Source organism: Polyodon spathula, chromosome 16 (genome assembly GCF_017654505.1).
Source record: "Polyodon spathula isolate WHYD16114869_AA chromosome 16, ASM1765450v1, whole genome shotgun sequence".
NCBI lineage: Eukaryota > Metazoa > Chordata > Actinopteri > Acipenseriformes > Polyodontidae > Polyodon > Polyodon spathula.
The window spans coordinates 26,811,053-26,834,196 of record NC_054549.1 but is presented as its reverse complement, the minus strand read 5'-3'; the positions used below and the strand labels follow the sequence as shown (position 1 = coordinate 26,834,196).

The 23,144-nt window shown below is 39.3% G+C and overlaps 2 protein-coding genes across 4 annotated transcripts; one reads left to right on the top strand and one right to left on the bottom strand.

The window, feature by feature from the left end:
- The first annotated feature begins 85 nt into the window (after positions 1 to 85).
- Positions 86 to 13,912, top strand: zgc:171775 (STKc_p38 domain-containing protein). The gene is made up of 12 exons (XM_041273584.1): positions 86 to 275; positions 1,638 to 1,767; positions 2,241 to 2,299; positions 3,128 to 3,239; positions 4,249 to 4,278; positions 4,811 to 4,858; positions 8,413 to 8,527; positions 9,147 to 9,218; positions 10,125 to 10,204; positions 10,811 to 10,889; positions 12,413 to 12,586; positions 13,177 to 13,912. The coding sequence occupies exons 1-12, from the start codon at positions 157 to 159 to the stop codon at positions 13,236 to 13,238; spliced, it is 1,080 nt and encodes a 359-aa protein (XP_041129518.1). The 5' UTR covers positions 86 to 156; the 3' UTR covers positions 13,239 to 13,912.
- On the bottom strand, positions 13,425 to 22,575 carry LOC121328666 (mitochondrial potassium channel-like). 3 transcript variants are annotated; one of them, XM_041273582.1, is made up of 5 exons: positions 22,496 to 22,575; positions 22,263 to 22,316; positions 20,933 to 21,291; positions 20,250 to 20,414; positions 13,425 to 19,307 (listed from the first exon to the last, which is right to left on the bottom strand). In XM_041273582.1, exons 3-5 carry the CDS (start codon positions 21,242 to 21,244, stop codon positions 18,525 to 18,527), a joined length of 1,260 nt encoding a protein of 419 aa, XP_041129516.1. In that variant the 5' UTR covers positions 21,245 to 21,291; positions 22,263 to 22,316; positions 22,496 to 22,575; the 3' UTR covers positions 13,425 to 18,524. The 3 variants fall into 3 exon arrangements, with proteins under 3 accessions (XP_041129516.1, XP_041129517.1, XP_041129515.1); XM_041273583.1 differs by lacking the exon at positions 22,263 to 22,316 and having other exon boundaries at positions 22,496 to 22,559; XM_041273581.1 differs by lacking the exon at positions 22,496 to 22,575 and having other exon boundaries at positions 22,263 to 22,489.
- Between the last annotated feature and the right edge of the window lie 569 nt (positions 22,576 to 23,144).

Below are 23,144 nucleotides of genomic sequence, written 5' to 3'. Positions count from 1 at the left end.
TACTGCTCTGGTCAAACATTGATAAGGATATACCTTTGCCACGTGATGGAGAGGAGGGGCGTTACCTGCCGAAAAGGTTCTCTCGACTTCAGCTCCACCTAAATCTTGTTTCAGGAGATTCTAGTTGTAGAACTTTGTTGGATTATTCTAGGACAGATGGCGAATCCAGCGAAGAAAGGCTTCTACAGGCAGGAGATCCAGAAAACTACCTGGGAAGTACCAGTTAGGTACACTGGCTTGACTCCTGTTGGCTCAGGGGCTTACGGAACGGTCTGGTAAGGCAGTTTCTTATTCTGTCCCATCTCCGCTTGGGATCTGTCTGTACTTATACGTCGTGCAAACCAGGCACTAATTATGAACACTAATTAAGTTAACAGTAGGCCTAGTAAATCGCAAACGCAATTAAATCTGTTATTAAATCAGGCATTGTTATTTATTGTTATAATAACAATAATACTAATTATCATATTTTACTGTTTTGTTCTTTATATCTGAGTTTGAATTTAACAATACATTAAATAACTTAAAAAGTCTTGGTATAAGCTAAGTGTATAAAAAACGCTTTTGCAAAAAAAAAAAAAAAAAAAAAACAGTTGTATCATTAACTCTCAGGTTACATCGTTGAAAATAAAAATGTGCGCTGTTTCCTCCCAAGGGACTAAACCCTCTCTCTTGTAGCCTGAGAATAACCTGGGCATAATGAATTTTTGTTGTAGTTTGGGGTACATTACCTTGATCAGAGGAGGTTGAGCGAAACTCTGGTGTTTTGGTGGGATTGGGTCAGTTACTGGAAGTGTATCTTTTGAAGTCTATTGTGTAAACAGCTGTAAGGTTGTGCCCCATCACGAAGTGGTTATTAAGGTGTGTTTTGTTACTGTTAGTATTTATTATGTATATAATGATAGCTAGATAGATGATATAGCCATATAATAGCCAGGATAATATCAGTCATATCAAAAACTGAGTCATGCTTTATATATTTAGATAAGTTCACACACGATTCAACATTAATTGATTAGATTTGCAATAATTAACTGCCTTTTATATAGTCACACTCAAAACCTACAAACATGCTTGTAATATCAAACTAAACTATATACAGTTTATATAGCATTTAGAGAGAGAAAATAAATGAAACACCTTCCATAACATTGTCAGTTGGGTATAGGCCACCATCGAACTGGCCCTGGCACTACAGGTATGGCCCTCTGTTGTTCTGGGAAGATGATCTATCATTATGAAAATGACCCACAGAATCACCTTGTTCCTTGTGAAACATCATTTATTTCCATCTTAAAAATACCCTGCCTAGTCTGGCTGAGAGGTAAAGTCTTGTTTCTAGTTTTACTTTCTACTGGATTCTAGTCGTTGTGTAAGACAAGAGCTCAGCTGAGATGGCCAAGTTGATATTTTGAGTCAACTTAATTCACGCAGGAATGCGGTGATCAGCTAATTTGAATATTCATTCAGGGTCCAGGCCATCTACAGCTTTAAAAAAATGAGAAGCAAGTTAGTTTTCAGATCAATTTTCACTAAATTGCGCTTAGGATCCAACGACAGGTGTTGCGTTTTCTAGTCCTAGTCAATAGTCTGGTGACAAAAGCAGAGTCTTAGCAACCTTCTCTGTTGTCTTCCAGTGGAGCCATAGACCAGAGGACCAAGGAGAAGGTGGCTATCAAGAAGCTGTACCGTCCCTTCCAGTCTCTGATTCACGCCAAGAGAGCCTACCGGGAGCTCCGTCTGCTCAGGCATATCCAGCATGAGAATGTGAGACGTGTGTTAAAAACAAGCGCAGGTTCAGTCTTATACAGCGTGTCTGCATCTTCATTATAGCTTCAGAAAAACATCTGTTCAGAAGCTGCCTAGGGGGGTTTAAAATGACATTTTTCCTATAGTAGCTGGTAAGGGTTTTAGTCGGATTGAAGCAGAAACAGCACTACAGAGATTTTTCACATACAGAATATTGTATAGGGTGTTGAACGATAGAAGCTGATGTTCACCCCACTTATAAAAGTTTACCATGGAGATATTTTCTTGCTTTTCCCATGGGTCTACCATGCAGTTTTTTTCCTGTGGTTTGCAGCAGGTGAGATTTTGGAGAAAAACTAAATTTCACATCTTTTGGAGGGAAAGACTTGGTTAAATATGAGCCAGTTTGCTGTGCTCCCTTAAGAAGATTGGACAGTTCAATGGCTTCATATAAGCTTTCAATCTGTCCTTTTTTCCTCCTGTCCCTGCAGGTAATCTGTCTGTTGAATGTTTTCACGCCTGATTCATCTCCAGATACATTTCAGACATTGTAAGTAGAACTGCAGGTTTGTGAAATACCTGCTGTTACACAAATGCCTGTTCAGACAAGAGTGTACCAGGACTGGGGAGGGGAGGGGAGGGGTGAGGGGTGACACCCCGGGACGGGGGTCTGTCACAAATGGGTTGGTACAGTTATTTCTACCTTGTGGGCACTCATTTTAAGAACTGCTTTAAGGAATGTATTGTTGAGGACAATTATTATTATTTTTTTTTAATGAATTGGTCCTTAGGATTGTACAGTTTTTTTTTATTATATTAAATGTATATACATATTTAGATATACATATTTCCAAAGAGCCATCAAAAGTTTGGTCATTTTTTAAATGACTATATAATACTAAAGTTGTTCATTAAAAATGTTGCCTCAGTGCTGTCTCCGGGTGCTGTTTGTCTCACAGGTGTGTGGAATTTAAGCTTTCTGTTGCTTTCAGGTAGCGGGAGCACAGCTGTTCTAACCAGTTACATCCAACCACTTACCAACACTAATTAAGATTATATGCAATAAGTCCCTTTAAAGATAATATTGCAATATTTACTCCAGCAAATACTACCCGACTGTCTTTATTAGTTTACTACTGTATTCTACAGTACATAGTGGAAGAGGACAGAACGAGATGTTTTACTTTGTTTTGCACGACAGACAAACCCTTTTCAATTCTTTGTCAACACGCAACCTTTAGAATGCTGCTCATGTTTGATTAAACATCAGCTCAAGTGGAAATAATTCAATACTTACTGTTTTGAATCCCTTGCAGATTTTAAAACAGTGACTAACACTCAGTAATGATCTGTTATGAATAACTAATCTCTGTTCCAGTTACATGGTGATGCCGTTTGTAGATCAGGATCTAAGCCATATCATGAAGAAAGGAAAACTGACTGACAAAATTATTTCCTACATCCTCTACCAGATACTCCATGGTCTCAAGGTGAGGCAGGGTGCAGACAATTTAAGAACTCCAATGCTGGAAATCTATTTCATATTTTACTATGTATACAAACTATTTAATTAGATATGCTATTTCCTTTACATTATACTGTAGTCCTAAATTTATTTTACGTTTTTTAGTTTCTTTTTATTTTTAAACCATTTAATTTAAGCACTTGGAAGTCCTGTCTCAATAGTTTTTGGAACGTTGCAAGTCTTGATGAATAAAGGCAATTGTACCTTTCTTTTAATAAAACGCATAATTTACTGTTATTTCTTTGCGTGGTCCTTTGTTTTTCTGTTATTATTAAATGCACTGCTCTGGGACAGCAGACAGGGTACGGACTTTGAGTTTGCAAAGGGTTTCTTAACATCAGAAATATGAGAACGTTTGCAAACAGGAGGAGGCCATTCGGCCATCAATGGCCTATCAGCTGATTGATCTCAACTTTGTTAAGAAGGGTCTTAAAGGATCCCAGCGATTGAGCATCAGCAGCATGGCTTGGTAACCCTTCCTTACCCCCCACTCTGTTTAAAGCCTGGTAACCTGGCAGGATAATGGTGTGCAGATGCGCTAAGACATGTTTGAGTCCCCTATTAAGGCCACAGGGAAGACTGAAGAAGGAAACTGTATACAAAGTGAATCTAAACAAGACCACAAATACAATTGTTAAGATAACAGTGATATTCCATACCAATACTAAGCTCTTTAAGAATTGTGAAGGAATATTGAACGTAATGTACAAAGCAGAAACAGCATACCAGCATTACTGCCTAAAGGCGTCAGGCGATTTGTTTTAACAATACCTCCATTATGTAGCCTTTTTTTTAGCACTTAAAGTTTATCTTCTCAAAACAGCTTCTCAGATGACAGGCTTTTCTTATGAAAGAAATACAGGCGCTTATATTCAAATGCTAATTGTTCACTTTCTGGTTTTATGCTGGAGGGTCATTCCAGCTCAAGTTTGATGAAGTGACATGTTTTTTATTTTTTACTTTTTCTCTTTCAGTATATCCATTCTGCTGGGATAGTGCACAGGGTATGTACATTTTTGTAATTTTCTTAAGAATAGCCAAGAAGGTTCAAGTGGGTATATATATATATATATATATATATATATATATATATATGGCTTTTTCATAAAGTAATATAAACGAAAACGTATTTCATTATATTTCGGTTTTATTATGTTTTCTTGGCCTTATATATGAAATATATAATTTTCTCGGCACATCCATTCATTATATGTGTGCAGAAATATGTGCAAACGTACTTTCATTTTAAAACATGATATCTGGTACTACTTGCTTTCAGCCATGCAAGGGAGAAATGACCAAAGAAGCAGAGTAGTAACAGACTTCCTGGAAGGCAAGGCAAGCAAACTGAGAACCTTAACCCTAGTGTAGTATCAGATTTGTTTTAAAATGAAAATCCACATCTGCTGTAACATGTGTTTCTTTCAAAACTGCATGTTTGAGACCCATGTAGCCAATGGAAGTGCACATTGGGTAGGATTTATGGAATTATTTGGTTTGCTACAATTTCTTTAAGGTTCTCATGTCTTCCTGTAGGACCTGAAGCCCAGTAACTTGGCTGTGAACCAGAACTGTGAACTCAAGGTAAAGGAATTCGTAGCATCTTAAAGTATAAATGGGTGGGTCATTCCAGCTCCAGTGGGGCTACTCAACATCAAGTGTCAATGACTAATGAATTGGCTTGGTTGGAAATTCCTTAAAATGTGTTATATATTTAAGAATATCTTTGTATTACAAGATTGCATGTATGTTATTTAAAATTGTATGAAGATATTTAAAATAGATGTTTTCAAAGGATAACATAATTAGATGAAAGGTCAATAAAATTGCTTTTTTACCACCTTTTGACACTTTCTCGCCATGTAGGACATGAGTAGTGTAGTTCTTCTGAAAGCACACAACACCTGCTGACTTGTGCATTATAGTGCCACCCACCACACGTAGAGGAAACACCTCCCCAGATTTTGTTCTGCTTGAACTGGACTGACCCTAGTTTCTTGTCATAATGTAGTTTGACAGAGTTCCCTGTAATTTCCTTTTCATTGTACATAACAGAAGATGAAAGATACAAGTCTGCCATTCCATTTATTCTGTCAGATAAATTGAGTTTGAGTTCAGAGAAACATAAGAACAGTCAGGAAAATAAAAGCTATTAAAACAAGGTTTCAACATCATTCAGCATTAAAATCACAGCAATAATGGAGTCACAGAGTCATTGGTACAGGTGCAAATAACCCTAATACCAGCAAAATGTAGAGGGTGTGTTTTATTTATGGGAACGCAGTCCAAAGCAACAAAAAAATACAAATCATATGTCCCAATAGAGCGAGTCCCTCTCGGTTCTACTGTGCACTTTCGAGGTGGTGAAAAGTGCAGGTGTTCAGGTGTCCAGTTCAGTTGTGCGGGGTGTTTGGTGTCCAAGGTGAAAGTGCTGGCAGTAGTGTGGCAGCTCCTTGTCGTGACGACTCACTCCGACCCCGGTCCTGACAATAAACAAACCAAAAACACGTAGTTAGCTAGCAAACACGCATACGCACTCACGCACACACACGCACGCACGCACGCACGCACGCACGCACAGCTCAGCAACCGAGGTTCAGTGTTACCTCCAAAATCCCTGCACTTGCAAAATGACAGCCCTTTATACCAGGACACTCCACCCCATGATCAGCGCAACTCAGCACACTTGCCAGTTGTCTAATGCAGCACAGCTGATCACAGTAATCTTGTCCCCTAATATGGTCATTCCGCCCTGCGCTAAGATGGCCAACTTCCTTTTCCGCCTCTTTCTCCAAGCCGGACTGTCTCAATACAGGCGTGCAAGTACCTCTGCTTAGCGCCCTGTTGGGTCGGGAGGGAGATTTACAGCTCAGATCCTCTTGTTCTCTGTCACAACATATATAAAACAGACTCAACCAAAGAGTCTTTATATTAGTAAGCACCACTACCTCGTACATGGCAGTGTATTGCCAGTAATAAATAACTTAATTGTGCTCTTAGATATATGTGATTCCCTGCACCTTACTATACATGTGCAGGTCACTGTTTGCAATAATTCACCATTGTGAACCATTTCAATAATAATTTAACTGGTGGTCCTAATACTGAATATAGCGGTGACCATAACATTGATGGGGAGTTTACATTGCTGTCAGTAGGAGGCCTGTATATTAAGTGGCCTTCCAGGTTTTACTCTTCTTCTGTTTTCCACAGTGTGACAGGGCGAGGAGCCCTGCAAATGAAAAGGGGGCAGGGCAAAGCGCTGTCCAGTCTGGGTGGGTGTACAGAGCAGAGTACAGGAGGGTGAGAGGAGAAAGGAAATTTAAGCAAAACCTATAGGAACAGCAAAGGCGATTATCCAGCCTGACCTGTAGTCAGTTTGTGTTTGTTTGACTTTTTATTTTCGCTCTGTGAGCAGTGATTTGTTTAAGTATTTATTTTCTTTTTGTCATTTAAATAAAAGGCGCCACAGCGTCTTTTGCCCTGCAGTGCTGCACTTCTTTGTTTTCTTCCTGGATTCTGGCCTGACGTCACCACTCAGCCAACCCTGTCACACGTGGTGTCATAGTGGGATCACCACTAGTGGACTCAGGCCAGAAAAGCTACTGCAGGTGCCTTAAATTTATATTTACTGTTTTTCTTTTTGGAGTAAGTGAAGAGGAGGATGGGAGGAAAGAAGAGGATGGGAAGGAGACAGCTGCAAACAGCTACAGCAACAACAGCAGCAAGGGAGATACTGGTTACGTGACCCCACCTGACTGGGACCCTATACTGGGACACTGAACAGGAGCAGTGGAGGGCTGAAGGGGCCTCCCTGTGCATCATGTGCAGTGAGTTTGGGAATGACCAGGAGAACTGCCCCTGTGAAGACCCCTGCTTCTGGGAGGCCTACTCGATGGGGACGGTGTCCGGTGCATCTGGATGGTTTTGGCGCCTGGAGCAGTAAACCCCATCACCGCCACAGCCTAAGAGGGAGGAGGCCGAGCGTCCAGAGCCCAAGAGGAAGGAGTCGGTACGTCCACTGCCCATAAGGGCGGAGGTCGAATGTCCACAGCCCAAGATGGAGTAGCCAGTGCGTCCACAGTCCAAAAGGGGGGAGGCCGAACACCTACAGCCCACGTCTCCACCAGCAGAAGGAGAATACCTGCTGGTTCCACTTTCACCGCCATGAGAGGACTGCTTGCCTCTTCCACCTCCACCAGCAGAGGGAGAATACTTGCTTGTTCTGTCTCCACCTCCGTGGGAGGACTGCTTGCCGTTCCCACCTCCACAAGCAGAGGGAGAGTGCCTGCTGGTTCCATCTTCACCACCCACAGCAGAGAAAGACCTGCTGTGCCCATCTCCACCAGCAAAGGGAGCATATCTGCTGGTTCCCCCACTGCAGCCAGAAGGGGAGAAGCCCCTGCCATCTTCACAGCCTGAAGGGGAGGAGCCCCTGCGGCCTTCGCAGCCTGAAGGGGAGGAGACCCTGCTGCCTTCCCCACCTGGAGCAGAGCAGCAGGAGCTGCCTCTGTCTCTACCACCGCCAGAGGGAGAGAAGCAGGAGCTGCCGCTGTCTCCACCACCGCCAGAGGGAGAGAAGCAGGAGCTGCCTGTCCCTGCACCACTAGAAGGACCAGGACAGGATGCTGGCGGTCCTCAGCAGCCCCTGCATATGCTGCTGAGAGGAGCACAGGGGAAAACCGCCCAGCCTCAGCTCGAAAACCGCCCAGCCTCAGCCTCATGCCAGTGTGTAAATAAAAACATCAAGCAGAAGGTGGCCATTTCCCAAATAAAGTGATTAATGCCTTCCTAATAGGGAGGTGGTCACCTGCATAAAAGCCTTCAGCTCTCTGCAGTCTGTGGGTGTACAGAGAGACTATGGGAGAGCGAGAGGAGAAAGGAAATTTAAACAAAACCTATAGGAACAGTGATGGTGATTGTCCAGCCTGATCAGTAGTCAGTTTGTGTGCAAGATTTATTTTTGTTTGCCTTTATATTTTTGTTCTGTGAGCAATGTTTTGTTTAAATATTTATTTTCTTTTAGTAATTTAAATAAATGGCACCTCAGCATCTTTTTCCCTGCAGTGCTGCACTTATTTGTTTTCGTCCTGCATTCTGGCATGACGTCACCACTCAGCCAACCCTGTCACACACAGATTCTGGATTTTGGCTTGGCTCGACATGCAGAGAGTGAGATGACGGGGTACGTGGTGACGCGCTGGTACAGAGCCCCCGAGATCATCCTCAACTGGATGCACTACACCCAGACCGGTGAGCACCAGGAACAATACCACTGGGATACCCTTGGAATCCATAATGGACCCTTGGCAGTACCTTCATTGCAGACCACATCATTACCAGAAATGACAACGTGCTTAATATAGAACCGATGTTGTATCGCACTGTATGTTACTACTGTGGTAGCATTCCACCCATGGTTCGTTCCTTTGTGGACTTGTCTGTTACCATTGAATACAATTTGCTGTAATGAATGGTGTGTAAAAAGTTGGAACCTCAAGACTTGAAAAAAAGTCTCTAATAATAATAATAATAATAATACAATTAACAACAAGCATGTGAGTGACATTCATATACCGCCTAACTGTAAATTCACAATTGGATAAGCAGTTCTTTAGCGATAATTAAAATTGGAAGCATGAAAGACAAATTGTCTCTCCCAGATTCTGATACATTCAATAACTAAAGAAGGTTCTTACCAGCTTCTATAACTATATGCAAAACTGTAAAATGCATCCACGGTGGGGAATAATAAATATGCTAATCCTACTACTACTACTACTAATAATAATAATAATAATAATAATAATAATAATAATAATAATAATAATAATAATAACCTTTCAGTATTGTCTTTGTGTTCCTTCTGCAGTTGATATCTGGTCAGTTGGGTGTATTCTAGCAGAGCTGATCACGGGCCAAGTCCTGTTTCCTGGAAAGGACTGTATCCTTTATCAGAGTTTAAATGTACAAAAGGTGAGCAGAGAACACATTAGGATCACCTGGTAAAGGCACAGCCACGTGGTGTACAGGGTCATACAGTCAGAGGAGCGCAGGTTCATGTCCATTATGTACCAAGTTGCTGGTCTTCACTGGGGTTTCCAGAGGGAGCATTGCATTGTTTCTGGAGCTCCCGTGGGTTAGGGAAGCAAAACCTGCAGGCCTGTTTCCCCACACTACAGCGAACCCTACTAGCGCGGCGCCTGGTGAGCTCAGGCGGACATCTGCGGGGCTGGCCTTTGTCCTCCAGAGATCGGTACCTCGTCTACGTTCACTCTTGAGTCTCTAGATGTAAAGAAGCAGTTGCCATGGTTGTCAGATCAGAGGATGCCCACTGACCTTTAGTTCTCCTGAGTTGTGGAAAATTGCTGCAGGGAAGGACTGTAAAAAAATAGCAGATCAAAATACTGCCAAATTTTAACTCTATATTAATCATGCTGGTGTCTTCTCCCAGGAGTGATCTAAGTCCTTATTAATACCCATAATTCGAATACAGTAAGGTACAAATATATCTGCAAAGCTGCAGTACCCACAAATAAAGACAATGTGTTGCATATTATATGCTATAATATCATGTAACTGTTAAAACTAAAAAAAAAATACCGGTGCCATAATTAAAAAAACAATCACAATGTCTGGTTCTCACCCTCTTCCTCCTTTCTAGACCAGTGCCATCCTTTATAGGGGCTTAATTTGTTAAACCATTATATTTGTTGTGTGATGAAAATGTTGGAGACGGTGTAATGAAGGCGTAAGCCAAAACGTTTGACGACTTGACTATGAAAGTTTATGGAATTATGGTGTTAGCTGCAATTACTTTATAGAACTTACTCCTTGACTGACAATCTAGATTTTGACCAGCTGAAGCTGATCATGAAGCTGACAGGAACCCCACAACCATCGCTGGTGCAGAAGATGCAGAGCAAAGATGTAAGATTTATTTTTAATGCATGAAATATACAATTAATACATTGCAATACAATGTAGCATTGTATTAGGGTAACACAACCAATAGGCAAGGGTCTTTTGGAGAGAAGTGCTGCTGTGTTGAATTCAAAGAGTTGGCTACTTGATATTACACATATTAATGAAACGGTAAATAACAAATGTTTGATGCTCAATACACATGGGAAAATTTACTGTGGCAAATGTTTATAAGAGCAGACGTTATTAGGTCCAGTTTGTGTTTGTACCCAAAGTTTTAACACTATGGAGAAAGGCTTCCTCATCTTAAAACAGTGGTTCTTCATGCAGCAGAAGATCACACATTACATTACAAGCTCTGTTATGACTCAAACGCATAGATATACTTAACACAGAGCTGACATTGTCAACACAGGCTTCTATTGGTATCAACACTCCTGCATTATAAACCCTATATTGTCAAACAAAAATTTCAGGCAACTTTTTGTTTTTGTTTATTTGTAATTGTTTTATTTTTATAATATAACGGCAATTTTCCAGGGGAATATCACTGTAAAATATGTATAGGAATGTAGGGATCTGGAATAACAATAATGTTTTGATTCTCAACAGGCAAAAAAGTACATCCAGGCCCTACCCCCCCAAGTGAAGAGGAATTTCAGAGAGGCCTTTCCCAACATGGACAAGAAAGGTAATATTGGATTAGATTTGTATTTGTCATGACTCTACCATTGGTGACATGCTGGCAAGGTGTACACTGCAGCCAGTTCAGGGTTTATGTTAATATGTACGTGAACTGTGTGTTTATATGTGTTCTTGTTTTAATGCTTGTTTCTGTCAAAGCTTGTGAGGCTTATAGCTTCTGAGCTCCATGTTGGATTGATCTGAACATGTTTTTTTGTGGCTTACATTGGCAGGACTGAAATGGCCACAGTTTGATACCCCAAAAACCTGCTCACTGACTGCTATTAGAGTTAAGCAAATCCCCCTACTAGTTCATTTTTACAAGGACGGATTTGGTGCCATTTCAAACAAGGACAAATATATGTTATAGTTGATTCTAAGGTATTCCATAACTCGTAGTAGTGAAGCAGGTTTGAAAAGCGCAGTAACATGTCAGTGCCAGTGCGGTAGAAGAATGGAATGGAATGGAGCGTTCCTTTCATTCACAAGTTCTTTACAAACACTGCAACTGAATCACTTAGCAACGCCCACCTCACGTGGGATAGGTATCGCACAAAATGAAAGAAAAACTAATTTCATAAACCTTACCTGATTCTCACTTTGATTCACTATGCAAGTTCTGAATGTGCACTTTTGAAAGAAACACATGTTCTAGCAAACACGACTTTCATTTTAAAACATGACAGTCTGGTGCTACACAAGATTTTAAACAGTTCCCCGTTTCTTGCCTTGCCTTCCAGGAAGTGTGTTACTGCTTTACTTCCTAGGTCATTTCACCTCATAATTTTTAAACTGCCTATCTGAGATCTGTGCAGTGAATGGATGTGCATGACAGTGAAAATGCATGGAACGCATTAAATCACTTTTTTTTCAATGTGAGCAGACGCACACATTTATTGTTTTACCAACACATAATACTAGCATGAGCTCTTATGCTATTAAAGGTGATGCAGCTTTCCCTGAAATAGATACAAATACAGACTCAAAAAAGCTCTTCTTTTGTTTAAGCATCCTGTGTTTGGTAGTAATTGTCTCAGAGCTGAAACAGCTTATTGCAGTGTAGCTGCAGCATACTGCTCAGAATGAGTATCTAAGTCCCACTTGGGTGACTTTGAACTCCTTAATCCATCCCAATTGTCTGTTAACCTGACTCCTATCTGGTCCCAATAAAACATGCAGGGCCAAATTTACAAAGCATTTATTACCATTCTTTAAAAGCAAAAAATCAAACTGCAAAATGTTACAAAACTTCTAATTGAACTGAGTTATATAGTTGAAATTTTGCCAACCTTCTATTTTTTTCAAATAAAAAATGTGTGCATTAACTTACTGTGGTGTTAAAAGCTTTGTTATTTATATATTATTTTTTGCTGGCTAGAAAAGTTAAAAACTGTCTGTGTTTTTGAAACAGGCCAAGCTAGGTGCCTGCAATAGTTTTTAGTCTGGAATGTGGGTCCATTCTCCAGAAACTGATTACCAGACTGCATATGCCCTCACTAGCCCAGTTGCTTGACATTGTGCATTTGATAGTGGTGGATCTGCTGGAGAAGATGCTGGTGCTGGACCCAGACCAGAGGCTGACAGCAAAGGAGGGGCTGTCTCACAGATACCTGGAGGAGTATCATGACCCCGAGAGCGAGCCCGACTCCAAGCCCTACGACGACTCCTTTGAGAACCTGGAGCTGCCGGTCGAGGAGTGGAGGAGTGAGTCTCTCCGTCTGCAGCAGGGTTGGCAGTGTGGGGCACCTCAACCCTTTTATGTAACACAATGCTGAAGTTGGTGTTAACTTAGGGAGATTAATCACTTAGGTATGCCTCACTGATACCACTGTCCTAGTCTTTTCAAAGAACAAAGAGCACAGGTACCTAAATAAAACAGGTACAGTAACTGCTGTGGGGGATGGAATGAAACCAGTTTTTATTGTCTACTGTAATGGCAGATTAGTTTTTGTCTACACCTTTCTGGTTTATATGTCCACCATGAATTAGGCTTCAGGAGATTGGAACCACAACAGAACTCTAGTCCTGAAGCCTGAGTGTTAATATATTAATGGGGCCAATATAATTAGGACTTCTCCTTTTTAGCATAATTTTTTAGATATGTTCAGTCTTTTTATAGGTCAGGGGTAAAATAATTAGGCTCAAAACAAGCTCAAACCCAGTTTAAGACAAATTTAGATGAATTAACTTTATAAATTTACCTCAAATACCAGTACGGGTGGGGAAGATAAATCCACTTTTTGCATTACATATTTTTGTATATTAACGGGTGTCCGGTGTATTGTTTTCTACAGGTCTCATCCACATGGAGATCATGACCTTTGACCCTGACAACCCAAGGCAAACAGCAACATAGCCTGAGGTATTCAGAGCAGCTTGGGGAAGAACAATACAAACTTGACAAGAATAAGTAGTTAACATCCTGTGGAAACAGAGGCCGCTGTGTAAAGTTCTAAGCAAAACACTTGCAATGTTCCGAGACTGAGAAGAGTGGGTCAGTTAGTAAGAAAAATAAACTGAGGAACTTTTCTTTTGATTTGAATTTTTTGATCTGAATCTTTAGCTGACATTTACTAGATAGTGAGATATTGATAAACAAAGCAGTAGTATTTAACTCAGAACCACATTTTGCTCTTCAAGTGGTTTTAAATTTCATTTTTTGGGGATATGCTCTTTAAAGCTTGTTTTTAATAAGACAGAATTTTAAATTAACAGTGTATTCTTTGTCTTAACTTTGGGTCACAAAAAGACTGTCATGTGCTATGAGACAGCATACTATACATGTACCTTCACCGCTGAAAAATGATTATGCCTGACAATTTTCATCCTTTCATTACCTTATAAACAAGGACATCAGTTCATTTATTATGGTATAACAAAATAACAATGCTTTTTTTTCATAAAGAACCAATATGGTCCTTTTTGCCATTTGTATAATTTATAATTCTGAATATTCAAATTTAATTTTAATAGAAACAAGACTGAAATCTTACTGGCTCATACATTAAAGTGTATAGTGTGTTAGTTTCATTATCTGTAGCATTCTTCAATTTGTTGTTCATTCATTTAACCAGTTCTACTTTTTTATATCTATTAAATAACAAAAGTTATAACCATATACACATCACCATAGATGCGTTTAAAGGTATTTATTTTAAATTGATTCCCCATTTATTCATCTTAAGTTTCTAACTTCCTTAGAGCTTTAAACACATTATCTTAAAACTGTCAACCAAGATTTATTAAAAATAATAAGTGGTCTATGAGGTACTGTAAACTTTGTCTCTCAAGTCACTGTTGTTAACGTCTTCAGTATTAAATGTCTGTGGGGTGAGAAATCAAGATTCTGTTAGTATAGTCCATAGACCATGCTGTAAAGGGTTAAATCTACGACTGTACGGAATACATACATAGTAGAAGGGCCTGTCCCTTTAATTGAGATGTTACCAGCAATGCAGCTGACTGAGCAACAAAGTCTGTCTGATACATTTTCACATCTATTGCATACAACACATAAAACTAGTACAGAGCCCAAATTGTTATGTCACTATCTTAATTTTTCATTTTTTTATGTAGTTTGCAATTATTCTGAGTGGGTCTGGGTTAGCTCGAGAATCTATAGTGCCAACGCTAAACAGCCTTCCTAATTAAAACCATGTGATAATATGCCTATTCAACTCTGCTAACACCTCAAATAGTTGGTGGGCTTGGCAGAGTTGAAAGATCATATTGCTGGGACTTAGGATTCTCCAGACACACTCAAAAGCCAGGTTTAGACTGAGATTTAAAGTAAAACAAGCATTAATAAATATAATAAGAACCACTTAGAATCACTGCAAACATAACACAACAATATGGGCAAACAAATTGGCATTTGGAACAACTTACTCCTAATAGTGAAAGCTTCTAATCACTGTAATATAGTATTCAATGTCACTTGCAGCTCTTGGCAGATCTGCTCCATGTTCCCGGATTCACTTGCTGCCAAGGTTATATATAGGTGCTTGTTCATCTCAAATCAAGTACCTACATGCTTGAGCTAGGAGAACCAAATATAATAAATATTACAGTGGCATAAAAAATGCTTATGCACTGGCTATAGACATCAAATGCACTGGGAGTGGACAAAGCCTTCAACACGATACTGAGACACTGCTAGGTGGAAAGAGGCATGGAGAACATAAAGACAGAAACTGCTGAAGATACTGCTGATTTCTTTCAGTGGTTTTGCATGGGGTTACAGTGTTACAAACCTTTTGTATAACCTAATTTCGCACATTGATTTTATTTTTTTAACAAGTGCACTGTCTCTTTTGAATAGAACATACTTAATTCCTGTGTTTTTGAAATTCCAAAAAGATCAGTAATGTTATGAATCCACAATCTTCAAGCAAATTAGATTATTTCAAATGAACCCATACATGTGTATAAACCAATTGTGCAAAAATGTGTAATAATTTTTGGCAGTGGACTACTGAAGAGATTACCGGACTCACTTGTGACCCAACAGACAAGAGGTGAAGGACACGAGATGCTTCTGAAAAGCTTCCCCAGAGCTGATTGTGGGGAGGCATATTATTGCTATGCTGTGTATTGAAGTCCATTGAATCACAGTGCACTGTTTCTGTGCAAAAGTGATGTGCTTCACCACAAAGGAGTCCTTTCAGAAGCAATCTTTGCAGGAACAGTTAGTAACCAAGGCAAATAATGATCTTAGCAGAATAAACAAATAATCATGCAGAACATCCTTAATGGGCTTTAATGAAGTACAGTACAATATTAAATATAAGTAAAACTGTGATGATCTGAATTATCCTTTTACCCAGCAGTCTTAAAATTTGAAAATTAAAATGAAAATTAAAAGTGTAGTGAATACACCCCACTACACAAGGAACTTGTCTCTTCACACCATGTATCTCATTAGTACCTAGCTAACCCCCTGGCCTGCCTGCCCGAGATAAAGCAACAGGCAGAAGTCCAACTGGAAGGTCTGAATAAACTCCACCACAGTGGAGAACACTGTGGAGCATCGGCTTACTAAGGCACAACATAACTACCTGCATTCCGATTGCATCTTAAAGGCATCTACATACAATCAATTCTCTTTAAAACAAACTCGGATTAGAGGAATTTCCTGACACTACGAAATTTCTACATGGTCCCGGAAATTTAGCAGTCACTTATTGTAAATTACTTCTTATAATACCAATTCACTTACACAAATGTTCTGTTGGTGCAAATTACTTTGAAGCCTCCTCCGGGAAGAAAATTCTGAACAGCTGAATAAAGGATATTCAGGAAATGTATTAACTTGTATCCAGATTAGCATATTTTAGTGCTGTTTTGGAGCTAAAGATCATATGGTGCATTTCAACTTGCCATAGTGCTAATGCATCAATGCCATTTCCAGGAAGCAGTGCAGAAACGTGCTCTATCCTTGCAGATAAAAGTGGAGGTGTTGAAAGCAGTGGATAATGCACCACCGTGCAAGAAAAAGAAAGATGTTGCTGCAGATTTCAACAATTTCAGCAATTTCTCACAAACAATTTGACAACCATTCTAAAAAATTGGGGTACAATAATACAGGCCTATGGACAGCAAACTGTGGATGCAACTTGTCAGCATTTCCTAATTGCTCAATACTCTGATGTTAAGGACGCCTTGTTTGTGTGGTTTAAAAATACCTGTGATCAGAATGGGGCATGTAGATTTCAAGTTGCAATGTATACTTTTAAAAAGTTCACTTACAACTGTATTTAAAAAAAAAAAAAAAATGCACAGTACTTTTAAATGTATGATACTTTTCTCTGTTCTGTAATTAAAATTGGATTTCAGTGTTACTGTAACTGCATCAAAAACAGACAGTAGGTATTTGGCTAAGACTCATGATAATAATAATAATAAAAAAAAAAATTACTGGTCCCCTGAAATTCATATTAATGAGAATTGACTGTACATTTTTGTATATCCTCACACCTATACAAAGGCCACTTGAATAAATATGCATTTCCAGGTACATCACCAATATATAACAATCACTCTGATGAATATCCATGCAAGTATAATTTCACTTTGTTATATCACCCATATAGAGACTATCCTCTTGCATTCCTGTTAGATGCAGGTTTTACTGTATATAGTGGTGAGCAGTATCATTCTCCTTTGAGACCTTGAGCTAAACCCATTGCCAGGTGTACATAATTAAATTTTTACTATACAAGAAACGCATTTTGCAAGTTGGAATGACGTACCTGACCTGTACCATGCTGCAGACAGAAACGGATCCCCATTGACTTGGTTCCTAAATCCGAAACAGCACTGGCAACTTCACATGTATGTAAAGATCACTATTTGGCAGCTAATGTTGTATGTGCAGCCTAATCTAGACTCTAAAATGCTGAAGTTTTTTAGCAGCCAGTAGTAAATAGGGGGCCAAGAGTTGCTGTGACGATCTTCTATTTTATACATATCCCCCAAAAATGGCCTTGAATACATATAAAAAAATGTTTGTCAAAACCCTTGAACCTGGCCCTAGAGGTGGGTTTAACGTGATCTTTGATACTGGGAACACATGGCACTAAAGTGCATACAGTCAATCACTATAAAGATTAATAACTGAGGTTTAAATCAAAGTGGGCTATACTGATGAAACCCCAGTGCAACACCTTAATTGGGAATGCAATGGAAGGATAACTGTTTCTTTAATTTCTTTAACATCTTGACACTGTCCGATGCATTTTCGGTAAAGTAACTCATTTACTCCATAAGTACTTACCTTAAGCGTACCGTCATCCCCTATCCAAGTCTCAGATTTTTAAAGCATATTTTAATACATAATATTTGAAAGCAATTAAAGGCCAGCTATCTGAGACCTTTCAGTTACCTACATATACTGGGAACCTCGTCCTTGCTCGTGTTTTCTTCAGTATTTCAACTGCACTGGGGCATCAGCTGCTCTGGGGTTCAAAACAGGTAATCACTCTACCATCTGTTTCCTGAAATTCAATCAGCCCTGAGACCCTCTGACACACCATGCTTAATAATAAATTAAACAACTGTCCCTAACCTCTGTTATGACAATAAGACAGTGACGGAGATCCTTTGACACAAGGATGACAGCATATCCTCTTGAATACTAGATCACAATGATGGTGCAATTCACCCAAGGAAGAACACGATGTAAAAGTTCCCAAGAGGAATTAAAATTCACATTACTTCTATACATATATAAATAAAAGTTTGCATGTGTTGCTTTCAAAGACTATAATCTGAGACCTGCATAAAGAACGACAATGCACTAAAGGTAACATTTCATTAGTCTTGTAGCATCTTACACTAGTATGGGTTTCACCTCCACATACATGGCTATAAACAATTAAGGGAGAACAATCTGGGGATGGTAATATATAAATATATGATATTACAGTCTACACTGGTGAACAGGGGCCTAACTGTTTCCTTCCATACTTGTCTTTATGACCATCCTCCATACTGTACATGAAGTATATGTGATCACACCGGACACAAATTCATTGAAATACTGAAATTGAGTGCCTGTGTGACACTGAATATTGCTTTCTCTGATTGTTTGGACCAGTGTATGTACAGGTAGTCGCAGTATAACCCTCTATATCACTGTTTCTCAGTTGCCTTTGAATATGAAATAGAGTACAGGTAGCGTCAATCCAAAGGCAGTGTATGTCAGCACTGTGCTGTACACTGTGTTTTTTTGCATTTGTGCCTCTATCCTCTGTTCCGTTTCAGCCAATCCGCTCAGAACGTCTTCAGCATCCAAGACCTGCACCTCTTCCGCTCTTAGAATGGGTCTCTCCGTGGGGCGAGACTGGAAAGCCACCCTCACTGACTGCAGCTCAGACATCATCTTACCCATGGTCTGCTCCACCTTCTGTAATTTAGGCTGGAGGGATTCCACTAGGCTTTGGGTCTTCTTGCTGCAGATTAGCTGCTCTTTGAGGGCAGCCTCAGAGGGCTGGGCAACCTCAGAGGACTGGGCAGCCTCAGTGGGCTTGCTTACTGTGGGTATCCATGGCTTGGCTGGTGCCTCTACTTTCACACCCTCCCCCACCGCTCTCCGCATGTTGGTGATAAGACTACTCAGCTCTTCCTGTTGGGAGTTGTGCATGGCTGCCTGCTGCTTGATGGCTTCCTGAAGACTTATTGGTCCTTTCTGGGCCTCCAGCAGCAGGCTTTTCAGTTCCTGTAGACGCACCCTGTTGATGTAGGTGGAACCCATCACCCCGATTAAGGCCCCCAGTACAGAGCCAATGACGGACCAGTTTTTCGTCCTTTCAGCCCTCGTGCGCTCCTTCTCGTGGCTCTCCCGCACCGCCACTGAAAACAAAGAGAACGTCACACGCTCAGATTCTTCTGCGTTTTCATACGAAGTCCGGAGACGTCGCTCTTCCTAGAAAACACAACCCCACAACAGTTAAAGCTATTCAAAGCTATTAAATTATAATAACATTACAAAAAAAAAACAATCAATTGAAAAAAAACAATAGGTGAGATGTGTAAATGCATGCAGAAAATGTATGCAACTGTTAAATATATTGAAACAGGACTACTATTATGGCACTGTAATTTTCATTGTTCTAATCCTACCTTCTTGTATCTTATTTCATATTGCATTTTAGTAGAATAATTTGCACTTACTGTAAACACAATGTATTTAAATACTGATTGTGCACTGTAACCCTGTAACACCTGCAAGTCACCTTGGATAAAGGCATTTGACAAATAAATAAATAATTATTATATATTTAACAAACAAGGTAAAGTTGTTATCAAGCGAGGACATAGATAATCATCATAAATATTAACTGTTAAACAACAAAAAAAGCTATCTCCACTAATAAGCTTGTCCTTGAGAATCACAAAATACAGCTCTGTATAGAGTTTGAAGCCAATATCTCAAAGCGTTAGGTCTTTATCACATGGAAACCAAAAAGTCACGTGACCCCAATATGGCAGCCATTTTGGTTCACAGGTCAAAGACAAGGGTGTGGTTACATTGAGGAGACACTGAAAACATCAATCTGTCAGCTAAACAGTTTATGAAACATTAGTAGCAGTAGTAGGAGTGGAGGCGGCATGTTTGCAAACTCAGACAAGATCCCCTCACAGGGATGCTCAATTTTAATGATACTCACTAAAATGAGGAATTTCTTGATTTTAACATTCTGCAGATATGGGCAACAAATTGCAAGATATTGTGCAAGGAAAAGGCCATATAAGGTCACCGTAAAGGGTATTGTTTTTTTGTTTTTTTTTTGCTCTAGTTGCCAAAACCCTAAAACTTTGAAGTCTGTATGCCTGTATCCCCACAGGGTGCTCTCCTCTCCCTCACCTGCAGCAGTTTGTGCTCCAAGGTGGCCAGCTCCAGGTAATGGGCCTCCTCTCTGGAGACTCGGTCCAGCCGATCCCGAACCTCTTTTAGTTTCAACTGCAGGTTCTCCAGGCTCTTATGGGACTCTCGGACAATCCCTCTGGCCACCATAAACTCCTTCTCAGCCTGGGAAGAAAGATCTAGTCACCCGACACTACGAAACAAACAGACTTTAAAACATGATACCTGTCGCTACTTTAGTCAATAGGAGAAGCAGCTGATTGATGACTAGGAAATAGCCATTGAAGGGTAGGGACTATTTCACTCTCCAGGTGCAAATAACTAGCAACTGCATCTGAAAGTATGGCTTGCAAATAGAGATTTCTTTAGCCAAGTGCAGTACCTAATATACAGACTTATGTAACTAATGGAAGTAGTCTACAAGTACTGTACGTCATATTGCATGTTCTTATTTCTTACTGCAATCTATTTTGTAAAACAGAGAAAAAACTGTGATGTGGTTGAGAGGTATCTATTCTTAATTTATGTTGGCTATATTTTGTACCTGAGTGTGACAATTAATAAAACATTTCTGTTCAGTTTACTGCAGATGGTTTGCATGTTTATCAAAAAACAGTATGTTTGTAAAATCCTAAATATCCCGGTAATGTTAAGTGATTGAGCCACTTCTCACTTTTGCTTACCTCTGTGACTTTATTCTGTGCCTCCCGGACTTCGTTCAGACCCACAAACTCTTCATATCTCGCCCACAGTAAGTTTGTGGATGCTGCTATCTGCTTGACAGTGTTCTGCCCAAATTGTTTACCCACTTCAGTCACCTTCTGCAAGGTGTTCATGCTGGTCTGCAGCAACGGAGGCTTGCTAGGTGGGTCCTTTGGGCTCTGGGTGCAGTACAACCGCGCAGCAAGAACATCTGACCTGTACCGCCCTGAGTTCTGAGATTGGCAAAAACGACTCCCATACTTAAACACTAGCAGGTCCGCTCTGTACCTCATTTGACGCTGCCACGGTATGCGGTTAAGGGACTGGAAACAGCTGGAATCTGATTTTAATGAAAGAAAGAACATTCAATCGTAGATAGTTGTCTATTCTTGCATTACACAAGCATGAAGAATGCCTAGGAGGGTTTGCTCGATTCCCTCAGATTTTGGACAGCACACATTAATAGATTTACAGTACACAGTACACTTCAAATTTCTACTTTGTAGCCTGAGCAATTCCCAGAACACAGTTTGGACTATGAGCTGAAAATGATGCTTAGTATCTGTCATTCAATTCATTATTGGAAAGAAAAAAAGATTGAAATAATTAACACAGAGAAAAAATATGGTCTAAGATCATCATCAAAATTGGCATTTCAGAACCTTCAGGGCACCTTTTCATCATATCGGGCAGGTTTCCATTTGTTATACTACATACAAGTCTTCTCTATGCTTTATTACAGTTTTCCATGCCTTTACTATGAGAAACGTTCATAAGTGCAGTCCCACAGCTCCTCTTCTGCATGCCCATTCACTAACCACAGAACCTTTTATTTTTTTCTTGAAAGACATTGCCAGCGAAATACAGCTCATTTAGTTCGGGCCATATTCACAAAGCATTAATTATTTTTTGGTAAAACGAATAATCGATTTTTATTAATGTTACAGAACTAGAAAAGAAACAAACACGATCAATGTAGCCAGGAGCTCTGAGATGGGTTAGTTTGTTTTTAGAAAATAAAATGTGTTAACTTAGCCATTACTTAGCCGTGAATATGACCCATTATAGTTCTCACGTAATAATAATAATAATAATAATAATAATAATAATAATAATAATAATAATAATAATAATAATTCATTTTTAAACGAAATTAATGCAGTCACGTCTAGATCTTGTCAGCCGACAAAGACAAAACACCGAAAGAATCTCTGTGCTCGCCGACTTTACCTAATGCATGTTTTGTACAAATGCACACATTATATATTACCATTAAGGCACGTGGATCATTTAGCGTACAGTAGTACTTACATTAAGCTCGGGAACAGTGCTTCGTTCCAGTCTAGTTGTACTGACATAACGACCCTGTTTCGGGCAGAAGTTGTTTAAAATGCTACATTTAACATTACTGCTTAAACCTTTTCCAAGAGGCTACTAGTTAATAAATGGGTACAAGTAACGTTCATATAAAAAATGTAAAGGTTATAATGTTAGCAATATGTAAGAATGGGATTTAGAACACGATTGTGTCCCTCACATGCTACCTGTCACTTGCAGTTCCACCCCTCAGAGTCCTTGACCTCTGATTTGTACGGAAACGGAGACAGGACGTTTAGCGGTTTTTTTTTTTTTTTTTTTTTTTTTTTTTTTTTTTAAATAAACATACAATATACATATATTGTTCGATAATATCTATAATGCTAGAAGAATTACTCCAAAAGATAACATTAAATATACATATTTAGTAATTAATGTACTCGAATCGGTAAACGCAATGGTATTAATGCAAGTCACTACCGTTGACAACTATTTCCGGTGAACTTTCTTAGGGGTCTTTACAGCAAGGAAACGAGACTTGCAAACATATATATATATATATATATATATATATATATATATATATATATATATATATATATATATACTTGTCGATGCACGTGTTATTCTACATGATAATGAATGGTACTTTAACCCTTCACTGACTTGTTGTAACACGTAAAATTCATGTGTGTGGTTAATTAAATATATATATATATATATATATATATATATATATATATATATATATATATATATATATTATACATACATATACATATGTATATGTGTGATGCGACGACGTGTCTAGGATGAGGAGTCCCCCAATCACAATTAGGTTATATTTAATAGATAAAGGCATAATATCTATTAACA

Coding starts and splice junctions, on each gene's coding strand:
- zgc:171775 (XM_041273584.1), top strand. CDS start 157: ATGGCGAATCCAGCGAAGAAAGGCTTCTACAGGCAGGAGATCCAGAAA. Junction 2,300..3,127: donor CCAGATACATTTCAGACATT/GTAAGTAGAACT, acceptor TCTCTGTTCCAG/TTACATGGTGATGCCGTTTG. Junction 10,205..10,810: donor AGAAGATGCAGAGCAAAGAT/GTAAGATTTATT, acceptor GATTCTCAACAG/GCAAAAAAGTACATCCAGGC.
- LOC121328666 (XM_041273582.1), bottom strand. CDS start 21,244: ATGAGGTACAGAGCGGACCTGCTAGTGTTTAAGTATGGGAGTCGTTTT. Junction 20,415..20,932: donor CACAGAATAAAGTCACAGAG/GTAAGCAAAAGT, acceptor CTTTCTTCCCAG/GCTGAGAAGGAGTTTATGGT. Junction 19,308..20,249: donor TGGAGCACAAACTGCTGCAG/GTGAGGGAGAGG, acceptor TGTGTTTTCTAG/GAAGAGCGACGTCTCCGGAC.